Consider the following 27,722-nt stretch of genomic DNA (forward strand, 5'->3'; position numbering starts at 1 on the left):
TCTGATTTACAATCAGAAAAGCATCGTTCCCGAGGGCAGGCTGCTCAGCTGTGACAGGCTACAAGTGGCCAGTCCCCCTGGGCACCAACTGTAGGCAAGCTTCAGGCTCAAGCCCCAGAGGCCACTGTGATCTACGCAGAGAGGGGGCTCAAAACAGGGAGCTTACGGTTTTATTTTTCTGACTACAAAGTGAGCCATGGAAGAAAATATGAAAAACAATTTTACATAGTATAAATGAACATAAAAATCCCCCCATGTAGGCCTTTTAGAATAAATAACTACTAACATGGATATTTTTCTTAGTTCTTTTTCTATACAATTTTCCATATGTAGATTTTTACATAGATGAGATTATATTAAATATTGTCATATAATAACTTTTTTTTCACTCAATACCATCAGCATTTCCACATATCATTAGGGACTCTTCGTAAACATCATTTTTAGGGGTTGTATAATATTCCAGCATTGAATAAACAAATAAAAATTTACCATTTTTCTTATACTTGATCATTTACTTCCAATTTTCCCACTTTTATAATGAAGGCCATGATAAGACCCTTGTGCATTTTAGATTATTTGCTAAAAGACAATGTTGGGCTTCCCTGGTGGTGCAGTGGTTAATAATCTGCCTGCCAATGCAGGGGACACGGGTTTGAGCTCTGGTCCAGGAAGATCCCACATGCCGCAAAGCAACTAAACCCGTGCGCCACAACTACTGAGCCTGCGCTCTAGAGCCCGCAAGCCACAACTACTGAAGTCTGTGCACCTAGAGCCCATGCTCCGTGACAAGAGAAGCCACGGCAATGAGAAGCCCGCGCACTGCAAGGAAGACTAGCCGCTGCTCGCAGCAACTAGAGAAAGCCTGCACGCAGCAACAAAGACCCAATGCAGCCAAAAATAAATAAATAAATAAGTAAATAAATAAGTAAATAAATTTATTTTTAAAAAAAGTTACATTCAAGATACATTCTTGAGACTATTTCATTGTAACTTTGCCTGCACTAGGAAATTTTTTTAAATTTATTTTTTATTGAGGTATAGTTGAATTACAATGTTGTGTTAATTACTGCTGCAGAGCAAATGACTCAGTTATACATATATATACATTCTTTTTCATATTCTTTTCCACTGTGGTTTATCACAGGATATTGAATATAGTTTCCTGTGCTATACAGTAAGACCCTGTTGTTTAAGGAAATTTTAAAATAATAAAACGATCTTGGTTAATTTGGTTGGTGAAAATTGGTGTTACATAGTTGCTTTGGTTTGGATTTCTTTTATTGTAAGCGAGGCTGACCATTTAAAAAATCTTTCTTTCAAACAACAAAACTGTTCAAATATCTACTGTACTCACAGAACTTTCAGTATGGTGGGGACAAGGACCCTGGATACATAATTACACTTAAGTATGAAATCTGTGTAATCTCATAATAATTTGAGATGTCAACCAGTGAGTTCTTTCCTCATCCACTGCAATCATCCCGCATTGGACCAGGGAGTGTGGGCCACCATGTGCTCCCAGAGAAAGTTAGCAGAATCAGACCAGCACAGATACCAAATTCACAGAGCCCAGGGCACAGGTGAAAGATAGAAGAAAAAACAAACTTGAATGTGGAAATTGGAGCTAGGAGACCCAGGCCCTCCCCCACCAATACGATCCCTACACTCTCCACCTCTGTACCCCAGCCTAGAAAAACCCTTCGAGCTGGAGAGGAAGAAGGAGCAGAGAGACCATTCAATTTGCCTCTCCCCTCCCCTCCTGTGGAACAGGTAGCAGGTAGCTGAGTGGAATATTCAAGAATCCAACAGTGAAGTGGACTTGGGCTGGGCTTCTTGACTTAAAGAAAGTTGTCTCCAAACTCAGTCCTTTGTCATGAGGCAACAGAGACGGTGACACAGTGGGATGAGCAACAAGAGAGTGTAAGGCAGACGCTTAGACACGGGACTGCCTTGAGACTATTGCAAACTTTCGTAAAATGCAAACCAGGTAAGCCCAGGGACCATGGAAGTCTCTGACGGGGTACCAACTTGGTCCAGGAAGCAGGAAAAGCTGCCTGGAGGAGGCTGAGACAGAGACACTGAGTGGCAGTCAGCTGCTGGAGGAGATGGGCAGGGTGAGAGAGCTTGGAAGAGGTCCCAAGAAGAGGAAAAACATGCAAAAACCCAGAAGCGCACCAGAACTGAGGAGAGAGCCTTGAACAGGATCCTGAGAACAGGATGCCTTCAAGGAACTGAAAAAAGTTCAGTATGGCTGGATCTTGAAGAACATTCGAAAGAGCCACTCAGGACCTGGCTGTGCTAATTTTGAAATACCTTGGAAGTCATGAAAAAGTGTATGGATTTATCCTCATGGCAATTGGAAATGGGTTTGTCTATGTGTCCTTTACCAGTCTATCTACTGAAGTCTCTGTGTTATTATTACAGGTTTAAATGAGAAATTGTTTTATGAAAGGTAACTAGTGATGGCAGAAGACATTAAAACCACAGCAAAGAACCAACAATCCAAGAAAACTCTGACACACAGCAGCTTTCAATGTGAACTTTTCTGGGGTGAGGAGAGGAGTCCCTATGTTTCTGTCCCCTTCACCCCTCCATTATGTCTACAGAAGACCCTTCTCTGTTAATAACATCCACTGCTGAACAGTTTTCAAAAGGCTTATGCTAGAGTAGGCATATTAGGAAAACTAAGAATACTGCAGTGTAAGTATACGAAGGCTTCTGTGACCAGGAATGGAGATCTCAGGTGTCCCCTGAGCAAGAAAACCAACACACCAGTGGTTTGTCTTTCAGGCACGACCAGGGAAGACCTTTCCACAAACCGTCAGCTTCCAAAACGCCTTTAAGATTCAAAACAAAGTAGAATTTGGCAAAATCAGTAGTACCTAGTAGGGAGCCCTTATCAATTTGTTAAATGAAAGAAAAAAAAATATTGGAGTCAAAAATACTAGGAAATTGTGGGGAATTTGGAGGCCCATGAGAAGCTTCACCTGGACTGTACCACTTGGTTCTCAAAATCCACTCCAGGCCAAGAGGAACAGGGCACTGCTTGGCTGTGTGTGTGGCAATTTACAACTGCCTTGTCCGTACAGTTTGAGAGAATGAAGAGAGAAATCTCCCCATGGCCAGCCAGATGTATTAATTATACAATCTAAACACAATTAAGAGGTGTTAGGAGCCCATCTCCAGGCGCTGCAGGAGGTGACTGACGATGTGTCACATGGAACTGCTACGACACCGGTCACTTCACGCACAGTAAAATCTAGGGGCATATTTTTGAAGCATTAAGCTGACTGGGAAGCAAGTCTTGAATTCTTCTTGGTAGGTGGTGACCCTCTGACAAATCCTGATTCAGATCCTTGCTGGACCCACACTGGTAGAAGCACAACTGTCAGAAACGGTGCCCCTAAAATGCCAGTATTCTCAGAGAGGCCGGCAAACCACAGAGTGAGTTCTCCTGTAATCCTCCTCACCCCACCTTCCACGCCCATTCCTCCCCACAGGTGACGTCTGGAACGAGTTCACAGGATACACTAGAGGAAGTTTACACTGTCACTGCTTAATTTGTACCAGGACCGCAGTTACTAAAATAGGGGAACTGAGTTTCCAGCCCACCAATCTAGCAGCCTCTGCAAGGATTAACGGCCCATCATAAAAGCCCCATCTGTGCAGGAAGGCATTTGCATCTGACCTTCCTGTCTGTAATCAAAAAAGGAGGATAACCTCAAATATGTCTAAATGGTGAGCGTGCATCCACTAATTGCTTAAAAACAGAGCCTATTCTGAAGCCTGTCTCTCAGAGTCCTCCCATAGCTACTCAGTAAGTAAATCCTTATTTGTCACTATTTCAGTTATAGTAAAGAGTCTTTAAATAAAAGACTCATTAAGGATGACAAGGAGAGGAGAGAGACCCAGGATACATTTAGGTGTAGCCTGTTTCAGATTACTGGTATATAATAAACATGTGGAGGGGGAAGGGCAGATGGACTTCCAGTTGTTTGTATATGTGCCTGCTTGCTAACAAACCTGGTGAATTAGCACTTTAAACAAAGTAATGAACACATTATAAGGGAGCCTGGAAATGGAGTATCGACTCAAGCTGAAATAAATGCACTTCTTGTTTTTAAGCAAGCAGAAGATTCCATTTGTTTTCTAAATATGCACAGCATGCATACATACTAAAAATGTAAATACATAAAATATTAACATTTTGACTCAGCAGCGGCAATATCCTCTAATATGTCACCCTGCAGCTGTGAGGAAATTATATGTGGTCATCACCGTGTGATGTTGTCTTCAAATCACAAAGGCTCTGCTTCAAGGATCAGTGAGGATTACGCACAATCATGATGGATGGAAGCACACGGCAGTGAAATGACTTATTTCACATCTTTGGAGCAAAGTCAAAAAAGCTTGAAGATATTAAAGTAAATGTGTACTGTTGAAGCAATGGCTTTGGATGTTGGTTTTATGGGGCAGTGACTCCTTAGCTGATAAATAATGGACCTATAAAGACAATTTTAGACACATAGTGAGATTTTTAATAATGTCCTGTCAGTCGATTAGGTTCTTAAGGAAACCACATTAAATGTGTTTGGAAGCTGTTAAAATAATCAGCACTTGTAGCTGTTCCTCATCAGGTGAAAAAGGAATGATTCCATGCTGAAGCTCAGGGTCCTTAAAGTGTGTATAGACTGAATTCTGATGCCACTTTTAAAATTGACGGGGTTCTACTTGTGAGACAAGTACAGCAGGAATCCAGAAAATAACATATGAATGGCAGAAGAAAAAGAAGCCTCCTCTCTTCCCCTTTTGATCATCACTTTGGTCCTAGCCCACCTATGAGTTCTTTAGAAATCACGTGTTCTTTTTAGGGTTAGGGTTTAGGGTTAGCTCTGAGTTAGTACAAAAACAAAACAAAACAAAACAAACAAACAAAACTTCCCATTTTTTCAGTGTCTGTGGCTATTGTTTTATCCTGAAAAAACCAATCAACAACAACAACAAAACCTACTACAACAGACTGGCCTTAGCGTTATAGGACAGTGATTTCCGCCCAGTGTTGACAAACTTACAAATGTGGTGAGAAGGCTGCAGTAGGACCCACGGAGACAGACAGCTGGAAGAAGGAGTGGGTGAGAGGCAGTGTCAGATGTAAGAGCAAGGCTCTCTCCTCAGTTCTGGTGCAAGTTCTTGCTGCCAACAAGGAGACATAAGCACCACTCCTGCCTTGTACCTGACCTCCCATCAGTTTATGTTTTACTCTTGCCTTACCTCCAAAATAGAAAAAAGTTCACTTCGATCAACATTTATGGAATATGAATTGGGTGTGAGGCACTATGGAAGTTGTTGCAGGAGATAGAGCACTGAGTCAGAGTCAGACCCTTCCCTCAAGATGCTCATGACAAGGTCCAATGTCAGAAGAAAGCCACACTTAAAATGCAATTAATGTCTAAGGAGGACCAGAGAATATTTTATCCAAAGGGAATAAGAGGGACTTTAACTTTGCAAGATGTGGCAATGATTAAAATATGGAATAGGGGTGGGAAGGAAGCAGGTGTAACTCAGTTTTGAATTACAGTTGATCCTTGAACAATGCAGGGGTTAATCTGAGTATAACTTATAGTTGGCCCTCTGTATCCCCCCCTCCTCTGCATCCTCGGATTCAACCAACCATGGACCATGTAGTACTGTAATATATACTAGTGGAAAATATCTGCATATAAGTGGACCTGTGTAGTTCATACCCATGTTGTTCAAGGGTCAACTGTACTCAGTTCTGAATTACGCTGATTGAAAAAATCAGTAGTGGATGGACAAGAGAGTCAGGAGAAGGAAGGAAGGACCTGGTGGGCGAGGTTTCTTTGGAGCTTTTTGAGTATGTTGTTCCTGTGGATCAAATGTCCAGAAGGTAGACAGATAGAAATGAGAGTCTGGAGATGACGATCATGTGTGGACTTGAGATAGACTCTAAGGAAAAAACAGAAATGAGCACTGGATCAAGACACCAAGGTCCTAAAGGAAAGGGGGTCAGGGAGGAAGAAGAGAAGGAAAGATAAAGAGGGAAGGAAGGAGATGAAATGAGTAACCAGAAGTGGAAATAACTATTGGGCTAGACCACCTCTTGAGGGTGATGAGACAAACCAGCTCTGGATCACAGATGGAGGAGTTTTCCCGGGCCAGGGTGAGGGAGATCCTTTCTCAAAGGAAGCAATGAGGAAAACGATATTTAGAAGAAGATACAGAGACATTTGCGGAGAAAAAGTGAGGGAGTTTTTTTGCTGCTGTTGTTTTTAGGAGATTATGTTAATCTTCTAAACACAAAAGAAAGCAAAGATGTCAACTAATCAGAGTGAGAGTTGAGTTGAGGGTAAGTATAGTGAGTACACATGGAAAGGCCATGGTGAGCAAGGTGACAAAGAGTTGTAAGTAATACAATTGCTGAGAAGCAGAGAAGGTCCTACTGGAGCTAGATCGGATGATGAAGGTTGATGACGGTGTTCACACGCGTGCCCTCTGAAATGGCACTGCTTCAAAGCCCAGGTCTACTGCGTTTTAGCTGTGAAACATTGAGTAAATTGGTTAATGTCTCTCATCTCAGCCTCTTGGGCTGCAAAATGGAAATGCTACTAATCATAGGACTGACCTCCCAGGGTTGCGGTCAGGATTAAATGAGGTAATGTATGTGAGGAGCTAGTACATAGGAAGTGCTCAATAAACATTAGTGATTATTCTTTATCTGTGGCAGGCCCAGTCAGGATTGACATTGATATCGATGGTCATACTTACATCTAAGTCACTATTTTTGCCCCATTACATGTAAACACAGAGATTTAGATGTGTGTAAGAAAAGTAGATAAGTGTAGCCATAGCAATTTTGCTGTCTCTAGTACTTAAGAGGATAACCTATGAGCCTAAATTCAGTAGTGTTCTTTAAGCATAGACACTCAAAGTCTTCTCTGCAATTCAGGTCCTGGCCTGTAGTTCTTATGAAGACAACAGCAATTGTAACTTCACTGGGAGCCCTGCCAAGTTGAAAACTTGTAAGTAAGGTCATTTCTAAAGCTATATAAGATATTGTTTAGGAAAAGTCACATGAAGGAGAAAATACAAGTTCTTGTTTTTAATTTAGGAAGGTCTCAATTTAAGCATAGGTCATGTTCTTTTTTTTTCTGAAAGTGAAAGTTCAAAGAAAAGAAATGCCTTGAAATAGTCAATCATCCTTCAGCAGACAGAGTGGTCCCTTAAATAAAACACAAATTTGGAGAACAAGGGAGAGACAATCATTGAAAGTTCCAGAGAGAGATTGGATATGCAGCTCATAGTTCAAGCAATAGGAGATAGGGTGACAGATGGGAAATAAGAAAAGAATGTGCATTGCCAAAAAAGAAGATAAGGAAAATAAAGAAGGAGGTGTTAAAAAAAAAAAGAAGACACAAGAAAATTGAAAAAATATAGAGATAGAAGAATAGGGCCAGATGGAATGAAATAGAAGGTGAAAAAGAAGAGATAAGAAGCAAAAAAAAATGAGTCACACTAAGAAGATCCTTGATGTAATTAGCATAGGATGCACTGGAAGGGGATTAAAGTAGACATTAGGGCACCAGAATCAAGTCATTCCTTTGCCTGACATTTCTTTATCACCACCTATGTGCTGGTTAGGCACTGCACTGAGCTTTTAATCCCACTTCCACAGGAAGGTTTCTTGGGATGATCAAATGAAAAAATAAGTGAGAAAATGTTTTAAAAATTATAAAATGTCAAGAACACAACATTATTGCTATTAACAGTAACATGAAAAACAGACCTCGTCCCAGCCAAAGCCTTGGAAGTCATACTTAGTTTACTAAGCAGTAACTCTACCTCCTGCTGGTTATGGCACATAACCACAACAGGAAAACGGCCAATCAAATTAAGTTACACAATGGACGTATGGATATGGGGTGGGGAGTCAGAGAAGGGTGGGGGATGAACTGGGAGATTGGAGTTAACATATATACTATGTATAAAATAGATAACTAATGAGAACCTGCTGTATAGCACAGGGAACTCTACTCAGTGCTCTGTGGTGACCTAAATGGGAAGGAAATCCAAATAAAAGGGGATATATGCATATGTATAACTGATTCATTTTGCTGTACAGCAGAAACCAACACAACATTGTAAAGCAACTATACTCCAGTAAAAATTAAGTTACACAAACATAATGGAATGCTATTTAGCCATTAAAAATGACAATTATGTGGATTCTTCCAATTATTTACCAACACATGGAAATACACAAAGTGATATGAGAAATAACAAAGAAATACAGGCATAACTCATTTTATTGCACTTTGCTTAATTGTGCTTTGCAGATGATTGCTTTTTCTTTCTTTCTTTTTTTTTTTTTTAAACAAACTGAAGGTTTGCGGCAACCCTATGCTGTCAAATGATGGTTGGCATTTTTTAGCAATAAAGTTTCTTTTTTTTTTTTCTTTTTGGCCACACCTCGCAGCTTGTGGGATCTTAGTTCCCCGACCAGGGATCGAACTCAGGCCCTTGGCAGTGACAGCGCGGAGCCCTAACCACTGGACCGCCAGGGAATTCCCAATAAAGTATTTTTAACTAAGGTACGTAAGTTGTTTTTTAAGACATAAAGCTATTGCACACTTAAGAGACTACAATATAGTGCAAGCATAATTTCTATGTGCACTGGGAAACCAAAAAACTCATGTGACTTGCTTTATTGCAATAGTCACTTTATTGCAGTGGTCTGAAACCGAACCCACAACATTTCCGAGATATGCCTGTACGTAGCTGCTGATTACAACTGTGAAAAATGCATGTATATTAAAACAGATAAACAACAAGGACCTACTGTATAGCACAGGGAACTCTGCTCAATGTTACATGGCAGCCTGGATGGGAGGGGAGTCTCGGAGAGAATGGATACATGTACGTGTAGGGCTGAGTTGTTTTGCTGGGCACCTGAAACTACCACAACATTGTTATTCGGCTATACTCCAATATAAAATAAAAAGTTTAAATATTATTTTAAAAAATGCATGTATGTAACCACTGAAAAAGATTAAAGTACATGTGGAGTGATATAAATTATTAAAATTTAGTATGCATTAATGTTTTCATTTAAAGTTTATTTATTTATTTACTAAGGGTATATAAAATAAAAATACATGGCAATCTAAAACAGCTTCCGGCATTTAAAACAGACCGGTAAGTTCTTGCAACTTTCCCCAGTAGTGCCTCTCCAGACCATCTTGTCATACCAGTCCCCGATCATCCACCTCTTAATCTACAATCAGAAAACTCTTCTTGAATCCCTATTGTTGTAACCAACTGTGTTTGTCCTCATCCTAGGTTCCTAGGTTCAAATCTTGACTCTTATCTTCCAACTTTTCTCATTTTGAGTAAATGACTTAAACCTTACTTAGGTTCAGTTTCTTCTTATGTAAAATGGAGATAACATTAGTACCTAACTCGGAGGATCATTGGTAGTATTAAATGGCAAAATGCATTCAAAGCAACTAGCACAGTGCTTGTCACGTAATAAGCCCTCAGAACTGTCACCTATTATTAGAAACTCACAGAGAACATGAGCTAGTCAATGCCAAGGGCTAGGTAATTGGTAGAAACAGTCAGCGTACCTAGGAATTACAACGTGGGAGATGCCAAAAGGAAGCTGGCCCTAGAAGGGACAGAATCTGAGCGAGGCCACGAGGGACGGATGGGTAGGATTTTGACGATGAAAATAAGGTAGTAACTGCTACACGTTTTAGTGTGTGCCTCTTTCCTTCTCTCAGCTGACAGCCCCAGGAGCAGCTACAGCAAGATGTAGAGCAGCGCCAACCCACTTTCCCCACGTGCAGAAACTGCTGTAAAACAGAACTGGCTCCCACCTCTCTGGCTTCAAGTCAGAGTATCTGGAGACAGAGAGCTGTACACTGGCTCATGCAGGGCTCTTCCCCAGTCCTTAATGATGTGCACTTTGAACTGTTTTGTTTTTTTCATTACTCAGGGTTGCAGTTCTATCAGCTTATTCCAAAACAAGGATTTGTTGCTCTTTTAATCTGTGCATTTCAACTTTTTCACCATGTTTTTCAGGCTCCTCTTTCAGAAATGAGTGACAATAAATGGGGAAAATTGTAGAAGGGACTCAAAAGGTTTTGTTTTCTTTTTAATGATTTGGAAGAAAAATGTTACCAGGGTTTCTAATCAGTCAGCTCAGGTTCAGAGAGCAAACACTTCTCCGACTCAGTGCTAGAGGATGATTACTGATTGCTCTTTGACGCTCTCAGCAGTCAAGAGAGTGGCAACCCTGAGAATTCTTGGGGTCCCCTCTGCTTGCCCACAGAGAAGAGAAGGAAGGGAGAAAGGACGGGAGGGAGGGACGCACTGAGGGATGGAAGGAAGGAAGTCCACAGTCTGAGTATAGGTTGAGTATCTCATTTTACCTTTAGGGAGTGCCAACAAATTGTCCAACATATTAACATCAGCTAGTGCAGGGCTTCTCAAAGACTGTTCTGCAAAGCACTGGTTAGCTCTGTGAGAGTCTATAATAAATCGAAGGAAGGGGTCTGCAATGAAATGTTTGGCAAATGGGTAGCCTTCTTCATCTCAGAGAGTCACAATGCACATCTGCTTATTTAAGGTTTTGAGAAATCCTGAAATAAAGAAAGCTGCTTAACTTTATTTAACCGAGAGTTTCCTAAATTTATTCAGCCACGAGACATTCTTGCATGTAACACCTATTAACCATTGCTTAGAACTCAACTACCATGGAATACGATATGAAAATTCTCAGAGCAATATTTCTTTACTGACACTTGTCTTCTTTTGCTTACATTCTGGCACAGATTTATGAAGAAAACAAACCAGCATTTTAAAAAGGACTGCATAAAAAAAATGTTTAATCCCCTAGAATTCTACCATCCTAACAAATCAGCTATTTAAAATTTTGCAGTCTTCATAGAAAACAAACCCACGGTTACCAAAGGGGAAGGCTAGGTGGCATAAACTGGGAGTATGGGATTAACAGATGCACACCACCATGTACAAAATGGATAAACAACAAGGATTTACTGTGTAGCACGGGGAACTATATTCAATATCTTGTAATAAACTCTAATGGAAAAGAATAAAAAAGTATAGATATATATATATGTATGTTTAGCTGAATTGCTTTGCTGTATACCTGAAACTAACACAATATTGTAAATCAACTATACTTCAATTAAAAGTAAAATATATACATAAAATTTTGCAGTCTTCCCCTCTACAATTATTACTCTCAGTATTATCTCCTTTTCTACGTAAGAACTAAAAAGTACAACCTTCCCATTAGACATTCCAGAAAGCCCGAGGCATTTTTTAAATGCATCTTCATTTGGATATTTCTCCTTCATGTTTTCTTTTTAATTCTCACCCTCTTCTATGAACAGGAGAAAGGTTTTAGCTGAGAAAGACAAATGGAGGGAACACCCCAGGCTTTGAAATTTGGGGAAAACTTTGTTGAGATGCGGACAAAATATAAAGAACAAAAATCTATGAAGAAAAAACCTGGTTTCTTTCACCCCAGTTCATTCACCTTTGCTGAAAGCCTTCACCTCTGGCCTATTCTCACAAACTGTATATTAGCTTTGATAGACTTGAAGGGAAAAAAACCCACACATATAACATCTTCATATGTGATAAACACATTGAGGTTATTGGACCTGTTCCCAGGATGTGTTTATTCTTGTCTGTGTGATAGATTAGATGTAATTTTCTTTCTTAAACAGCTAAGTGCAATTAAGAGGTCTCTGATGATGATCTTAGGTACAGCTCAGATAGAGAATAAATCCTGTGAGTAAATGCTACCACCCTGCAAAGCTCACACACGATAGAGGGAGCAGAGAGGGTGCTTCTCCAGGGCTTCCACTGCTAGACCTTCCCAAGGATGATGGAAATACACACTCTACTGACGGCACTGCACGGGGTGAATTACCTTCTGCTTTGTCTATCACTAGGGCTCCTCCTAACACCTTCCTGAGTTTAGATAAAAGTCATTGAAATGTTCCAGGAGGTTAACTTACGACTGACTGAAGCAACACCTCAGCTAAAAAAAGAGTTCCAGGACCTTAGGTTTAGGGTAAAATGAAGATAGCAGATAAGATCACGTGGCTATGTTCAGAAAGCTGTGTTCACTTAGACTTTCACCGTCCTCCTGGACAGCTACCCCAGATGTCCAAAGGTCCAACCTGCCCAAGCTCAAACACATTATCTTCCTATTTTGGCCCTTGGTAAATAATGCTCCCATTCGTCGAATTTACTTGACCAGAAATCATCCCCAAAATTCCCTCTCCTTTAGCCTGAGGGCTAAGAGATCACCAACTTCTGCTGCTTCTATTAGGTTGAACCATATAAAATTGCCAGTATTTGACCAGGTTTTGCCCACAAAACAGCAATCCCCCATAGGTCAACCTAATATATAATTAATGCTTATTGAAGCCATGCCTCTTGCTTTTCATCCCCTCAGCAATTTTCTCATCAAAGGGCTTCATCTCTCATCTGGATTCTCACAACTCCCTCCTAACGGTCTTTTTGCCCTCAGGCCTTCTTCTACGCAATCTTCCGCAGATCTTTCTCTTTGCAGAAATGTAATCATAACATTTCCCTCGTTAAAAACCTTCAAGAGATCCCCACAGCCTTGATAACAAAGCATGTTCTCCTTAAACAGAACATACAAAGGCCCTCATGACCTGCCTTGCTTTCTTCTGCTTCAGGTCACAGCACCCCCGTACTTGGAGCTGGCATTCTACTTAACCCTTTGTTGGTGCCTGAATAGAAAATATTCTTTGGCTCGTTTTCTGGAATGCTCTCCCCTCCAAATCTCCAAACCCCTCTAATTCTTACTCATGTTTCCAAATCATCTCAGTTATGACATGTTCCAGAAAGCCTTCAGTACCCGCTAGCACTACACGCACACACACGCGCGCACACACACACACACACACACACACACACACACACACACTCCAGTCTGGGTTAGGGTGCTGTCCCACAGCCTCATCTCATAGCCACAGTAATAACATATTCAACACATACCTCCTTCCTTCACTATACACTACATTTCTTGAATGCAAGCACTTTATCTTATTCATCTGGGCCTCCCCAGAGCCTAGCACAGTGCCTGGTATGGAGCGTGTGCTTAAAAAATGCTTGATGAAGCCACAAACGAATGAATGCATTACAGTGTTACAGAGAATTGGGAGCTGTTTGGAAAGGGCATATATATATTGAAAAAGTAAACTTTGGGGCCAGTGCATTTCTCTGAAAGATCAACAACTGAAATTACCCGTCAAATTTTTCTGCAACACATATTGTTATGCCATTCTCAACTCAACAAAGGATTTCCAAGCACTAGACAATGGGTTACCTTATTTAAAACCTTCACTTAATATACCTAATCTCAGGACAGCCAAGGTGTGTCCCTTCCAGCTTATTTTAGTGGAACCTGCTCATCTAGGGCTGGGGACTTTCAGAGCCATTTAGCCTAGTCCCATGATCCTTTATTCTAGTGGTCCCTTATAAGCCTTAAAAAATTAATGCAATTCCTAATCACCTAACTTACCATCAGAGGGCTCTGGACATTGGAGAGAACAGAGCTGATTAAAAGTTAAATTTTTCCAATCTCCTTATATAAACATGTATTTATAAAATAGGTCCCAGCATTAAATTTTTAGGGTCCACATGCAGACTAGGTTGGAAATAGAAATGCCATTATGAAGGTTCAACCTTCTAACATCTCTCTCTGACTATAATCTCTCCTCACTACGATCCATCTTCCAAAAAGCTTGCAGATTTCCTGCCTATAACACAGTCTTAGTTATCACAGTCACCCCTAAAACTCTCACAGCCCTATTGCCCATAAGAGTCAGTCCAAATTTTTCAGCCTAGAACTTTGGGTTCTCTATACCCTGGTTCCAACTTAAATTTTCCAACCATTTCCTCTAATATGCCTTAATTCAAACCATTGTCCTTCAGCCAGGTTGGACCACTCTCACTGGCCATGAACGGCCCACATGTTCTACCCCCTGCGCCCATCTCCTGGTAGAACCACATCTGGAAAGCCCGCCTTATTTCCCTCTGTCTAACAGAATCCTAGCTATTCTTCAGGAAGAATTTTAGGCCCCATCTCCTCCACAATGCTTTCCATATCTTTTATTTCTCCCTCCTCTGAACTCCTACAACCCATTCTGCCTATTGATGTTATTATCCATAAATTGCTTTGTACTATGTGTTAACTGTACTTGTGTCTTTGGTTCACCTCCTTAAGTAGCCTGGAAGATCTCTGTGACCCCTCAAACAGCAACTTAGCACCCTGGACTCAGTCGATTCTCAAAAAATATCCACTAATGTGCTTTAACCATGTTAGGAACCTCTTACTAGCTGCTCCTTTGTATCCTGAAGTAAGAATCAGTAGCTGAACTCAAGCTTACAAACTATAATACAGTTAGATCCGCCCTTGCCAGATTCCTCTTCCAGGGGAGGCACTAATGCCTCCTATTTGCCTGCTTCCCGAGTCAACCCTGACTACGCTGGCCGGAATGGCAAACAGTTCACACCCTACAGCGGTGGGGTAGCACATTTGTCTAAAGCCTGGAATCTCTGCACTTCTACTTTCCATTGCCTCTAAAATGTCTGCAGTCTCTATAATCAGGTTTTGCCCTGAATCCCAGCCTGTTTTGGCTGTAGCCGCGCTCTCGACAGTTCAGTCTTCCTAGGGTATAGATCTTGGACCCTAATGTCTTGTCTTTTTTCTTTTTTTTTGGCTGCACCGCACGGCTTGTGGGATCTTAGTTCCCTGACCAGGGATTGAACCTGGGCCCTCAACAGTGAAAGCTCGGAGTCCTAACCACTGGACCGCCAGGGAATTCCCTCGAATGTCTAGTCTTTAGCCAAGGTCATGTGCAAAAAGAAATGGATCACCCAGGACCATGGCGCCACAGCCACACTTGAAGCACGCTCATTGACTTGCTGTATTGAAGGGGCCTGCTTGATACTCTGATCTAGACAACTGGCCACACCTCCTCCCTGCCCAGGAACGAGCCCTACAGCCGGGTCAACCCCTCCAGCATGCATCCAACCGGATTCCTCAGCTTTCCCACTTGCCCAGTGGATCCCAGAATGCCTCCCAGTCAAGCCCTTCAGAGTGTGACAACAGCTGCTGCAGGTAAATCTCTTAAAGTTGCTCCTAGAAGTGAGTCAAGAAATACAAAATACCCCATTAGTCTGTAAGTTGCCCTCTCCAGACTGTAAGCTCTTTGAGGGCAGAATAATTGTCTAATTCATCTTTTTTTTTTTTTTTTTTTTTTGGTATTCTGAGCATCTGACCATTAGGAGACAAAGGTATTTGTCGTGGGAATGGATGGATGAACACAAACTGCATGGCTCCTTCATCACTATCCAAATTCCGGGCTGTTTTCCTGATTTCTTTCTTTTTGAGATCTGAGTACTAAACTGAGGAGGAAAAATCCCATCTCCTGAAGAAACTGATTTACTTCTAGGTTAATCTCCCTATATTTTTGTGCCTGGGGCTGATGACAAAGTTTCCCCACAGGAGGAGATAATGCAGACAAGAGGGTGACAGTCTTCTGAGTGACTGTTTTGAATATACTTCTTGCTCTCTTAAGCTGAAGTGCACCACATGCACAGAAGGAGCCCTTATCATGACTTCAGTCTTCATTAATATGAGGGTCTAAGTTTTCTCAGGAATTGCAAGAGTATTATTAGAAGATTCCACTTGAATCCACAGATAATTACTAAATGTCTGATAGGAAGCAGTGAAGTGAGTCTTCAGACATGAGACAAATATCTTCCAAAGAGAGCTCTTATTCTGATGACCAAGGACAAATACGAGAGCCTTCTGGAGCCTGGCAGGAAGAACCCAAGCCTTTGGCTAGTGACTTCTGAGACTGTGAAGGGGGTCTCACTCACCGGCACAGTAGCCCACGAGGTTGAGGAACTGCTTCTCTTTACAGCTGGTCCTGCAGCTCCCACCAGCCAGAGTGACACGAGGGTGACAGGAGATGCAGTCAGATTCCGATGGGCCGTGGCACTGCCTGCAGGTGGGGTGGCACTCTAGAAAGAAAAACAAGGACCAGGATTGGAATTAGCAGCTCAGCATGTAAACACATGAAGTCCTTAATGTACTCCACAAATTACACTAAGAGTAGACTTCAAATACTAATCATCTTTTGAAGATTCCTGAGCGAGCCTGCCACACCCTTAGGCATTGACCGAAAGACGGCATTTCTAGTGTCAGTGAAAACACTGGCCATGAACAGAACGTGGAATCTAGAACCATTAAATGGGAGGAATTAGCTGCTCAGCGTGACCATCCCCATCTATATAAGTAAGGAAGTTCAGGTCAAAGATACAAAGCAGAAAAGCAAGTGGTAAGACTGTCCCTCTCTAAAATTCAAAGAGCGAGACGGGGAGAAGAGGGAGACATTTTGCTTCTTTAGGCAATAAAGATAAGGATGGCAAAGAATCAAAGAAGGTTGCAGCTGTGGTTGCATTTGTGCTGCCAAGCTGGGCAGCAGGAGCAAGCGCATGGAAGGAGATGGAAGGAGTTCTCTGCCAAGGACGAGAAGGTCTAAGCCTGTCTGATTCCAAGAGGAGGGGAGGTGAAGGGCTGGAGCTGGGCAGAGCTTGCTGGAACTGATGACAAAGAATTCCCTTCTGGCACAGAGCTGGTGGGAAGAAAAGGCACAGAGTTCCAGTAAAGTCAACTGCCTCTCATGTCTTCTGGCGGGAGGCCAAGGGAAGATAAGGAGTTATAGGGAAAAAAAAAAAAAAAAGCAAGCAAGCAAGAAAATGAACTGCTGATTAGAAGGCTAGCATGAATTATCACCCCTTCTACATTCCTGAGGCGCTTAACTTTGCAAACGCACGTCCAAAAGATACTAGCGCTCTCAGGACAATCTCCCACCGTCCAGGGCTTCCTCCCTGCCAGAATATTTCCAGTGACCTTGGTGCCCTGCCGCCTGCGGTGCCCTCCATCTGCGGGCTTCAAACAGGCAGAGGCACAGGCAGAGAAGAGGTAGAGCTACTCAGACTTTCCTCCCCAAACAATTTTCCACACACGAAAACCAACTGGGCGAGGGTGAGAGCACATAAGGACAGACCACAGTTTTCAAAGACAACCCCAGTGACAAAGAAACCAGGAACACCGCCCCCCCCCCCACCTCCACTGAGCTTGATAGAGTGTTTCAAGTAAAGCAATCCATCAGGGGCCTGCAGAGACTAAAAAGCTAGCGGAAGAAGACAATTCCAGAAGAAATATAATATTGATCTTCAATGGTCTAAATCTGTGTTCGCGTTAAATTTCCTCTTTGGTGTTGGAGGCCAGATGAATCTTACAAGTGTTAATTTATTTCAAAAATATTTTATACATTTACTACCTGTCTTCCGATTCCAGAAACACATACCAAACAATTTCATAACGATGGACTTTTTTCTCTAAGTTGGCCTCAACGCTCTATTTTTAGAAATAAAACCATAATCATGATAGAATGTGTTTTGTCTTGTCTTTTTTTCTGTAGATACAAGAAAACACAGTGCTACAAGTAAGGTCCTTAAATTTTAGTATTTTGTCGAGTCCAATAAAACCCTGCACTAATCTGAACTGGCAATTTCTAGAATCTCTGTCACTGAAATATAAAGGTGCTCTTAAAGACATATTGGACTGACATGTCAAGGAAGAAAATAAATACCTCTCTCTCCTTTTGCCCTATTAGGCTGCAGCCAGGGGAAGGGGGGCTGAGACCTGCAGAGGCAATGCCAAATGCCTGATCCCACACAAATGCATGAGAACCTGTGGTAGCGCATCTCCGTGATGAGCACCATTAAATCCACCCCTCGCTGTATGAAGAGGGTAAAGCTGATTCTAATTTTTCATTTCTTCCACACTTCCCTATTGGATGAACAGAATTTCACTTGTTCCCCTCACTCTATCCCTTGACTCCTACAGGTTCAAGACAAGGATTCACAGCCCATTCCTAGTCCCCTGGTATGACAAGGTTTCTAATTACCGAGTCGGGTTGCATTATGAAGATAAAACACGGGCACAGGGAATATGCCCCAGCATGTTACATACTCACCTGTACAGCTGCCTTCCAGGTTAAAGTACCCATCTGGGCACTGGGAGAGGCACTGCCCATCCAACAGCACGTGGGAAGGCCAGCAGGCTGTGCAGTTATGCGGGCTCTTCCCTGCACACCCAAAACAGGATTGGTGGCAAGCTGGAAGGAAGATAAAGCAGAGGAGACAATCAGGAAAGCCACCATTCGACAAGGACAGTAGCTATGTCCCTCCTGTTAACATTCCTGCATCAATATAAGTTCTGCACATTCACTGAGATTTTTTCCAAGGACAGGGCACACATCTCACATACTTCTTTCTCAAGGATGTATCCCACGAAGCAAGCATCTGCGGAACCCAGATTAAGAAAGGCATAAATGCCACAAAACAGAAATAACCACTTTCAGAGTCATCCATTTCTTTCTTCCCATGTTCCCATTCTCAGAGAATGTCAGATAAAGAACAGGAAGCCACAAGCGGGTCTCCTTCCCTCAGGATAGCGCCTCCACCATCACACATCAATGGGCTGCTGATCACGTTGCTCAAATTAAAGAGAAAGGTGATGGAAGCCTTACTTACTGACTCCACAAAGGTTTAATGTGATGCCTACTGTCTGATGGAGACTGAACATACACAGGTGAGAAGAACTGTCCAAAGTTTTGAGCGGCCCAGACTAGCTGCATCAACAGACACACAAACAAGTAACTGCAATATAATAAATGGGGTATGGAGTATAACAGAGAAGAAGAGCATCACATCACAACTCTCTGTGACCTTGACTAAGGTATATAATTTCTCAAGGCTCCCTCTTCGTCATGTATAAAATGAGGACATAAACTATACGTACTGTTGTGGACACTACATGGGCTGTTTACCCTGCCTCACTCGTTTCTACCCACAGAAACCACAATAAAGCCTCTTGCCCACGTTTTCCCCTCGCTCCTTCTGCCTCCTGACCAACTCTAGTGCTTCCCTGTATGGCCCCTGCATGATGTGACATGCCCTTCCTCTTGGGAACTGTGAGTAACAAGCTATCTCTCCTATAGCAATCGTCTCTTGATCTTTTGGCCTCACCGTATCTGAATAGTAACAAAATCTACAATTTGAAACAGCCAGTAATTCACCTCCAATCATTCATTCATTCACTTGTTACTAAGCCTCCAGTAGGCCTAGGTGCTGGGGAAACAATTGTAAGACAGTGCATGGGATGACCCCATGCATTTCAGGCCACCTTCTCTCCAATGGACAAGATTCACTGCCTGCAGGGACACTACCTTCAGTCTCCTCTTTGCCTCCTCTGCCCCCTCTATCAAACACCTGGAAGATTTAGAGACCAGCAGCTTGGAAGAACCAGATGGGATTTTACCCCACTGAGGTCTCCATTTCCACCAACCCCCAATAAAAATGCAAATTTCAATCTTTGATTTATGTGGGGCTGTTACAAGCTAGGATGTCCTGGTCCAGCAGTTTAACTGGTTGTTAGAGTACGAAACTCCCGGTATATGGCTGGTATATGATGCTGTCCTAAGCCTTCTGGTGCTCTACCCGAGTACCCTGCCTCATCCATAAACCAGAACCTAAAGGTTTAATACCTGTACCAGGAGGCCTCCAGGACCCTGCTCCTGAGTTAAGGCCAGGACCCATTTGGATTGGACAGTACACCCCACCTTACTGGTTGATAAAATTTTGATTATCCCCCCTGGATACATTGCATAACTTTCTATCTTTTCAACAGTATTTATTACTCTTATGAAAAACAGAGCCAGAGTTCCACGTTTTAAAATAATTTCCTTTTTTTTTTTACATTGCCTTGTTAACAACTCTAATAGCACAAGTCACAGTAATTTTTTTCCAAGTATTTTCAGAATCACTGGGAAAATATTTCCTCTTTAAAAAAAACAGAATAGGTAAGCAAATATTATAAAAGAGGGGTACACATTAGCTCATTATTTAAGATGTCTAATGCAAAGTGAAACAGCACGTAATAGAAAGTCAGGTGGCAATATTTCAAAAAACAGCTAAATTATACTGTCAACACAAAGCCTTCCACGATGATATGGGGAAGCAACATACTTCTACATACTTAAATATATTTATGATAATACTAATATGTTCATATTAGACTTTACAAGATTGCTAAAATCTATAGCTCTTCCTGTTATACCTCCTTAATAAATAGGAAAGCAAAGCGTATCACTGTGGAATTGAAAACTGGGAGAAGATGAATTAACACATTATGAGCACACAACTTATTTCATCTCATTCCATTTGGTCACAAAATCAATGTGATAACCTGGTTCAATGTGAATAAAGATTGTTATTGAATTATATAAAACAAGAAAGCAATGAGGACAAATGAGTTGAAAGGTTGATGGGCCAAGAATTCCAGGAGAAAGGCCCTTTGCCTCCCACTAGATTTTAGAAATAAGCCTCACTGGACATCCCCACGGCAGACTTCAGAATTGCCTTCGTTAGAAATGTTTAAGAACTAAATAGATAATGAGCTAGTTAGCTGCTGTGTGGCACAGAGGGAAAAAGATATGCTGGGTGATGTTCCTCTCAATGTATTTTTTTCTTTATGATACTCTCTTTCCGTAACTACAGGCATTTGCATTTTTTTTTAACTTCAAAAACATATTTATTTAGATACAAAGTTCATCCAAGACCCCATAAAAAGACCTTGGTCTGTTTTCAAAGAGTATTGTGACAGTCATGGCCTCTTTTTTGACTTTGGTTCCTATAATTTACAACGGGGACCTGAGTTGATCATTCCAAACCAGTAAATTAACAAATGGAGGAGCAGAAAGGAAGACTGCAGGGTCATAACTGTTTCCAGATGTGGGGTCTGGCACAGTGTCAGCCTGGTGACAGTAACCGACGAAAGTCCCTCCTCTCCAGCTAACAGCAGGCGGCTACAGGCATTTGCATCTTTTAAAAAAAGCTCATGAAACTTCAATTCTGTGCTGGTTTTGGAAATGTCTACACTATTTCAGTGACTTTTATGAGGGTCTATCATGTTATGGAATGATTTCATAGCAGCAGTTCTGGTTTGAAGTCTAAGATCCTTCAAGGAGACTAACTCCATTACAGGGCATATATGTAAGAGATCTGAAAAAAGTTCTATGAATAATTTCTCCATGTAACACTACATTTTTAGAGAGTGGCTTTCCGGTTGATGGCTGAGTATATTCCTGAAAAAGCATAACTGAGCTGCTTAAGCACTAATAGTGTCAGTACTAAAAGTGTCTTCAGATGGTTGTAAATTCCAGTCAACCTGACTCCAGTAAAAATTTTACCTCAAACAATTAAAACATATCAATTTTTTGTTCATTCTATTTTCTATTTAAATTTCAGACAATGAACACTACTACTTTTTTTTTTTCTTTTTAATAATACAAAAAGTGGGCCAGCGTCCCAATTTTCATATATAAAATTTCCTGGCTTTTCATGTCAAAACAATTTTTGGAGGTAGACGTCTTTCAAATTATGATGTAAATATCAAAATCCTCTAGGATATGCAGTAGGAATACTGTGATGAGGGATGAACGTTAAAAGGAGTGAAGTCAAATAAAATCGCTCTCCCTCTTTCCCTCACCTTTCTTTTCCTTCTTCTTTCTTTTTTTAATGAACATGATCTAACCTACCTCCCCAACACCGCACTAGATTGGGAACCCTTAAAGAGTAAAAATCACATCTCCATCTCTGTGACTCCCGCAATACCTGTCCCGGGCATGTCACAAGTTCTCAGTAAATGAGTTTCTGCTGACTGAAAGGGTGGGCAAGTAGGAAGGTGGGGGGGCAGGGTAGGGGGATGGAAACACTGGCAGACACTTCTAGGTCTCCTTTCTCTTTGATCTTTTCTTTTCAGCCCTTCTCTGTTTACGTCATGAATACTGGAGCTTCCCAAAATTAGACCCTCTGCCCTTTTCTTCTCACTCTTGGGCAAACATCCATAGCTTTAATGATGACCTCCATGCTGGTGAGTCCCAGATTTATGCGTACAGCTCTGACTTTTACCCTGAACTCTAATCACATAAATCTAACTGCCTAAGGGATATCTCTGCTTGGTGTTTCACTGGTATCTCATATTCCTCCTTCCCCCAATACTACCAGTATCCATTTCCAAGCTCAATCGCTATCTACTTATTATAAATTATGGCATCATGTTCCCTCTGTCCAAACTGTACTCACTATCCACCTCCAACCCGACATCCTACCCCCTACCTGGTCTTTCTTTCCCTGGCTCACATTTACCCCACCATTCACCAAGACACTCATGCTGAGATCCTTAAGACTTCTACTTTTCCATCACCACAACACAGCCAAGGTAGGTTGACTTCCACTTCATAAATCTCTGTCTAATATCCCAATTTAACCATCCCCATGGCCCCTTGGTGTAGACCTTCAACATCACTCCTGATGTGGATTAGTGCAGCAGCTTTCTAACCAGCCCCACTGTTTCTCCCAACTTACCTGCCACACCAGGGCCAGAGAGATCACTATAAAATGCAAACTGACCAAATTATTCCCCTACTTAAAATCTTTTACTGGTTCTCTAAAAGCTGTAGCGTCTAAACTCCTCAGCACAGCACATAGAGCCCTTCATGACAGGACTCACCCCCATGTCTCCTGTATCACTCCCTACAACTCACCTTTTGGACTTTATACTGCAGGAGTACCAAATGCATGATACTTCTCCAGATACGCCATGCCTTGCACTTGCTGTCTCCCTGGCCTAGAGTGCCCTTTCCCACCTTCTCCCCTGGTGAATTCCCATTAATCCTCCACAGCCTGATGATGTGGTTTTCCTTTGCAAATCTTTCCTCATACCCTCTCCCCGCGACAGTCTCCTTGTTTGTGTTCTTCCTGTATTTTGTGCCTACAGCCATTACAACCTGTATCATGTTCTTTTAATTTCTTGTCCAGTGTCAGTCTCCTCAACTTGATCACGCTTTCCTTAAGGTATGGTCTATATCTTTTTCGTCTTTCTATCCCCAAAGCCTAGCACACCCATGCTATAAAAGCAAGAAGGGGAAAGTGAAGCAGTTGGAACATTTCTAGAAGGCATGCATTTGTACAGCTTATGTCAGCACTCCAGGGAGTACACTAAAGACCGTTGCTTAATATAGATGCTACGTATTTTATTCCATTAATGCAAGGGAATCCCAACTTCATAAATAGTAATATACTCTTAAACAGAGCACGCCGACCCCTCCCCATTTATTGCTTTAATTAAAGGTCTGTGCCTTAAGGCACAGAATGAATCTTAAGAACTAAATAGATCAAAATACCACAGTGTACTTTATTTCTTCCCATTCACCCAAAGCAAGTTAATTAATTAATCAAAGTAATCAATGAATTTTCTTATTTAAAAAAAAAGAAATGGGCATTCTGGTCCAAGATGGCAACATAGGAGGCTCCTGAATTCACTTCCTCCCATGGTCATTCCAAATCTACAGCTACACACAGAATAATTCCCTCTAAAAGAAATCCAGAAACTAGCTGAGCAACTCCTACACATTAGATGAATGAGGGGGGAAAAAAAAAAAAAAAAACAACCCACATCAAAACGGGTAGGAAGGCAGAGACATACAATCAGGAGGGAACTCACAACGCCCAGCTTCTCCCTGAGGAGTTAAGGGTTTAGAACTAACATCTAGCACCCCAACTTTAAGACTTCCACCTGAGGAATGGGACCCCAAAACTCTAACTCTGAAAGTCAAAAGGGCTTGAATCCAGAAAACCTCTAAGACTAGAGCATATAAAGAAACAGTTCTTCACAAGCTCACTAGGATTTGTGGTGCTTGTTCCCCCAGGGCTCAGGGCAGAGGCCTCATCAGAAATGCCCATCTCCCAGTCTTTTCCTGAAAGGGACGTATTTGCATACATTAAAAGCTGCAGCCTGAGGGTCAGGCTTCTACTTTAACATACACGTAGAGGCTGCAATCCTCTTCTGAGACCTGGGCCGAGGTCAGGCCCTCCCTCTGCCCGGCTCCAGGTCACTCTTTCTCCCTGGAAGGAGCCTGTGTGCACTTCCAGTGCCCTGGCTTTTGTGGCTGCTGCCCAGAGGACACACCCCTTGATGGCCTGACTCTGGTGATCAGCAGGGCTTGAGTACGTGGATTCAGCAGGACTGTAGCAAACAGAGGAGCAGTTCTTAACTGGCTTCCCATGTCCTCGGGGCTCAGTGCAGAGGGAGTGGACAGAAAACCCACCTCCCAGACTTTCTCTGAAAGAGGTTCATTTGCACACTTTAGAAGCCGTTGCAGAAGGGTCCAGATCCAATCAGCCAGCATCTAGGTGCTGACTGAGATCCTTTTAGGACAGGGACAGGGCTTTGCACACCCTCAACTACTGGGTGCCACTAAGAACAAAGAAAGTGACTTGGACAATCACAAAAGTTTAAGAGACAACCAAGAGCTAGAGCTAGGCTGAATGATAAGGTTCAGACAACAGACTGGTGATTGCTGGGGGGTAGGGAAGGCTGAGGGGAGGGGAAATGAGTGAAGGTGGTCAAAAAGTACAAACTTCCAGTTATAAGATAAATAAGCTCTGGGGAATCTAATGCACAGCATGGTAACTATAGTTAACAATACTATATTGTGTTTTTGAAAGTTGCTGAGAGTAAATCTTTTTTTTTTTTCAAATTTCTTTGTATCCTTTTATTTTTTAAAATTTATTTTTAAATTTTTTGGCTGCATTGGGTCTTAACTGTTGTGCACGGGCTTTCTCTCGTTGCGGCAAGCGGGGGCTACTTTTCGTTGCGGTGCGTGGGCTTCTCACTGCGGTGGCTTCACTTGTTGTGGAGCACAGGCTCTAGGTGCACGGGCTCAGTAGTTGTGGCTCACGGGCTCAGTAGTTGTGGCTCGCGGGCTCTAGAGCGCAGGCTCGGTAGTTGTGGCGCACGGGCTTAGTTGCTCCGCGGAATGTGGGATCTTCCCGGACCAGGGCTCGAACCCGTGCCCCCTGCATTGGCAGGCGGATTCTTAACCACTGCGCCACCAGGGAAGCCCCGAGAGTAAATCTTAAAAGTTCTCATCACAAGAAAAAAAATTGCAACTATGTGAGGTGATGGATGTCAACTAAACCTATTGTGGTGATCATTTTGCAACATAAACATATATCAAATCATTATGTTGTACAGCTTAAACTAATACAGTGTTATATGTCAATTATATCTCAATAAAACTAGAAAAAAAAATGGAGACCAAACCTATATTGATTTTGTGCAATTTTGCCCCATGCAGTAAGATCCGCCTAAGGAGGCAATACTATCTTCAAGACTGAAAAAGAAGGCTTGGAAAAATTTAGTTGCTAAAATTTCCCTGATGTTTCCCTGACCAAAGCTCTGTGATCATTCTAAGTTTAATGAAAAGCCAGCGATGCAGGGATGGAGGCCACTGGGATGTTTATTATCTCTGAATTCTTTTTTGAAGCACAATGTTTCTACTGACATAATACATTAGAAGATACGTAGGTAAAATTCATTATTGTACTACAGAGATCATTTTAATTTTTTTATTAAATACTTATTTATTTGGCTGTGCCGGGTCTTAGTACTGGCATGCGGGATCTTTCTTTTTAGTTGTGGTATGTGGGATCTTTCTTTTTAGTTGGCGGCATGCGGGATCTAGTTTCCTGACCAGGGATCAAATCTGGGCCCCCTGTATTGGGAGTTTGGAGACTTAACCACTGGACCACCAGGGAAGTCCCCAGAGTTCATTTTTAAAATAAAACTTGTAATTTCCTCAAAATTATATTATCTTGAACCCTCTTGCTGAACTGTGTGGGAATTGAAAAAACCCATCATTATTTTGCCACAGAATCGGGGCAATTATGTGGGTAGTCCAATCATCCCAACTATGTTCATATCACCTGCTGCTCCACCACTGCCAAGTCTTTGACATGGTGATTGAGCTGGACCATTAATTGAGATGGCCTGGCCTGAAATTAAATTGTAAAGCTCTAGGGCAAAAAGAAGAACAAAGGATCTAGGCTTGGAAAGAAGGAAATATTTCCTAAGGAACCATGTCCTCTATTAGAGCCCAGGATCCCCCAGTGCTAAACTATTCTTTAGTTGGTTCATTCTAAGCCTCACTTTCTTCATCTATAAAATGGGAGTAAATATAAACACACAGGATTTCCAATCAAATTCTTGGTTGTATGGAATTCTATAAACAATAAAGTGACATATATATGTGTGTGTGTGTAAATAACTGTAAGAATCTATATCAAAAGTTTAAGAGAGATAGAAGATAGAAGGGTTATAGGTAGGATTTACAGATAAAATAAAGGACACCTAGTTAAATTTGAATTTCAGATAAAGAGTGAAAAATATTTTAGAATATCTCAGGTAATACTTGGGCATACTAAACATTTCATTTTTTATGTGCTAAATATTTTTATTTCCTAATCCTATATTTTTTATATAATCATCTTCCTGATTTACTATGAGGCTTTTCCTTATATGAAGAATAGATCATGATTTAAAAAAAAAAGAATCAATTGTGGATCTAGTTAGACAGATTTTCAGCGAATAACCATGATCATATTTTTTCTCCTTTGACATTTTGACATGATAAATTATCTAATAGGTATCTCAATATGAGCTGATCTATACAGTATTAAAATAACCTTATATAAACATTAAAACTTTTAACACAGTTCTGAATTCAATTTGATCTTTTTAAAGGAATTTTATCTAGAATCTGTAGTGTTTTCATTCTAATGCTCTAATTTTGGCATCAGTGTTATGCTGGACCAAAAAACAAGTGTATTCTAAAATATACTATCTTTTCCTATGCTCTGGGATTTTAGAATCTTATAAGATTTATTTATTTGGGTTTTAGATGGTTTTAGTAACTCACACATTAAACTGTCTAAGCTTAGTCCTCTTTCTGAGGAAGTTCTTTGTTAACCTTTTCCATTTTATGTATGACTTTTGATTTACTCAGGCTTTCTATGTCTTCTTGGGCTGATTTTGGCAATCAATCTTTTCCTTTAAAGTAATTTGACGGAGGCTTTCAAAATTTTTAGCATTGAATTTTACATCAGATTTTTAAAAAATCCTGTATTTTTAGTTGCTAAATCTGGGTAACCTAGTAATAGATGTTTTTGGATTTTTTGTCTATATTTTTAAAGTTTCTGTAATATGTAAAATGCATGCAATGAGAAGAAGTAAAAATTAGGATTTTTTAAAAACTGCTATGGTTAGAAAGAAGTTACACCAGTGATATGATAAAGTGGTGTAGTTATCATTCTTTAATTAGAGGCTTTGCTTACTCAAGCTATGGTTTGTGGACCAGGAGCATAGCCTCACCTGGAACATGTTATAAACGCGGAAGCTCAGACCCCACCCCAGAGCTACGAAATCTGAATCCACATTTTAACAAGGTTCTCAGGAGTTTCCTATGAGAAGTTTTGCTCTACAGAGAGACCTCAACCAAAAACTGAGTCTTCAAAATAGTTGAATCCCTTAAATGAAAAAAAAAATCCTCAGCAAGAGTGGAAGGAGAACCTGAGACTGAGCTGAGCAATCTGCCCGGATCCTAAGGATACCCGTAGGAGAGAGGAGCGGCCTCCCGGTGACAGGAACC

General features: G+C 41.4%; 1 protein-coding gene across 4 annotated transcripts in view; it reads right to left on the minus strand.

The window, feature by feature from the left end:
* The window catches only part of FRAS1 (Fraser extracellular matrix complex subunit 1), a 447,355-nt gene that overhangs the window by 174,599 nt on the left and 245,034 nt on the right, over window positions 1-27,722 (minus strand). For all 4 annotated transcript variants that reach the window (XM_059922796.1, XM_059922794.1, XM_059922793.1 and 1 more), the window contains exons 19-20: window positions 18,147-18,287; window positions 15,979-16,122 (exon numbers count right to left, since the gene is read on the minus strand). In XM_059922796.1, coding sequence (XP_059778779.1) covers window positions 15,979-16,122; window positions 18,147-18,287 — 285 coding nt within the window. The remainder of the gene's footprint in view (window positions 1-15,978; window positions 16,123-18,146; window positions 18,288-27,722) is intronic.

Source organism: Balaenoptera ricei, chromosome 5 (assembly GCF_028023285.1).
Source record: "Balaenoptera ricei isolate mBalRic1 chromosome 5, mBalRic1.hap2, whole genome shotgun sequence".
In the NCBI taxonomy this organism is placed as follows: domain Eukaryota; kingdom Metazoa; phylum Chordata; class Mammalia; order Artiodactyla; family Balaenopteridae; genus Balaenoptera; species Balaenoptera ricei.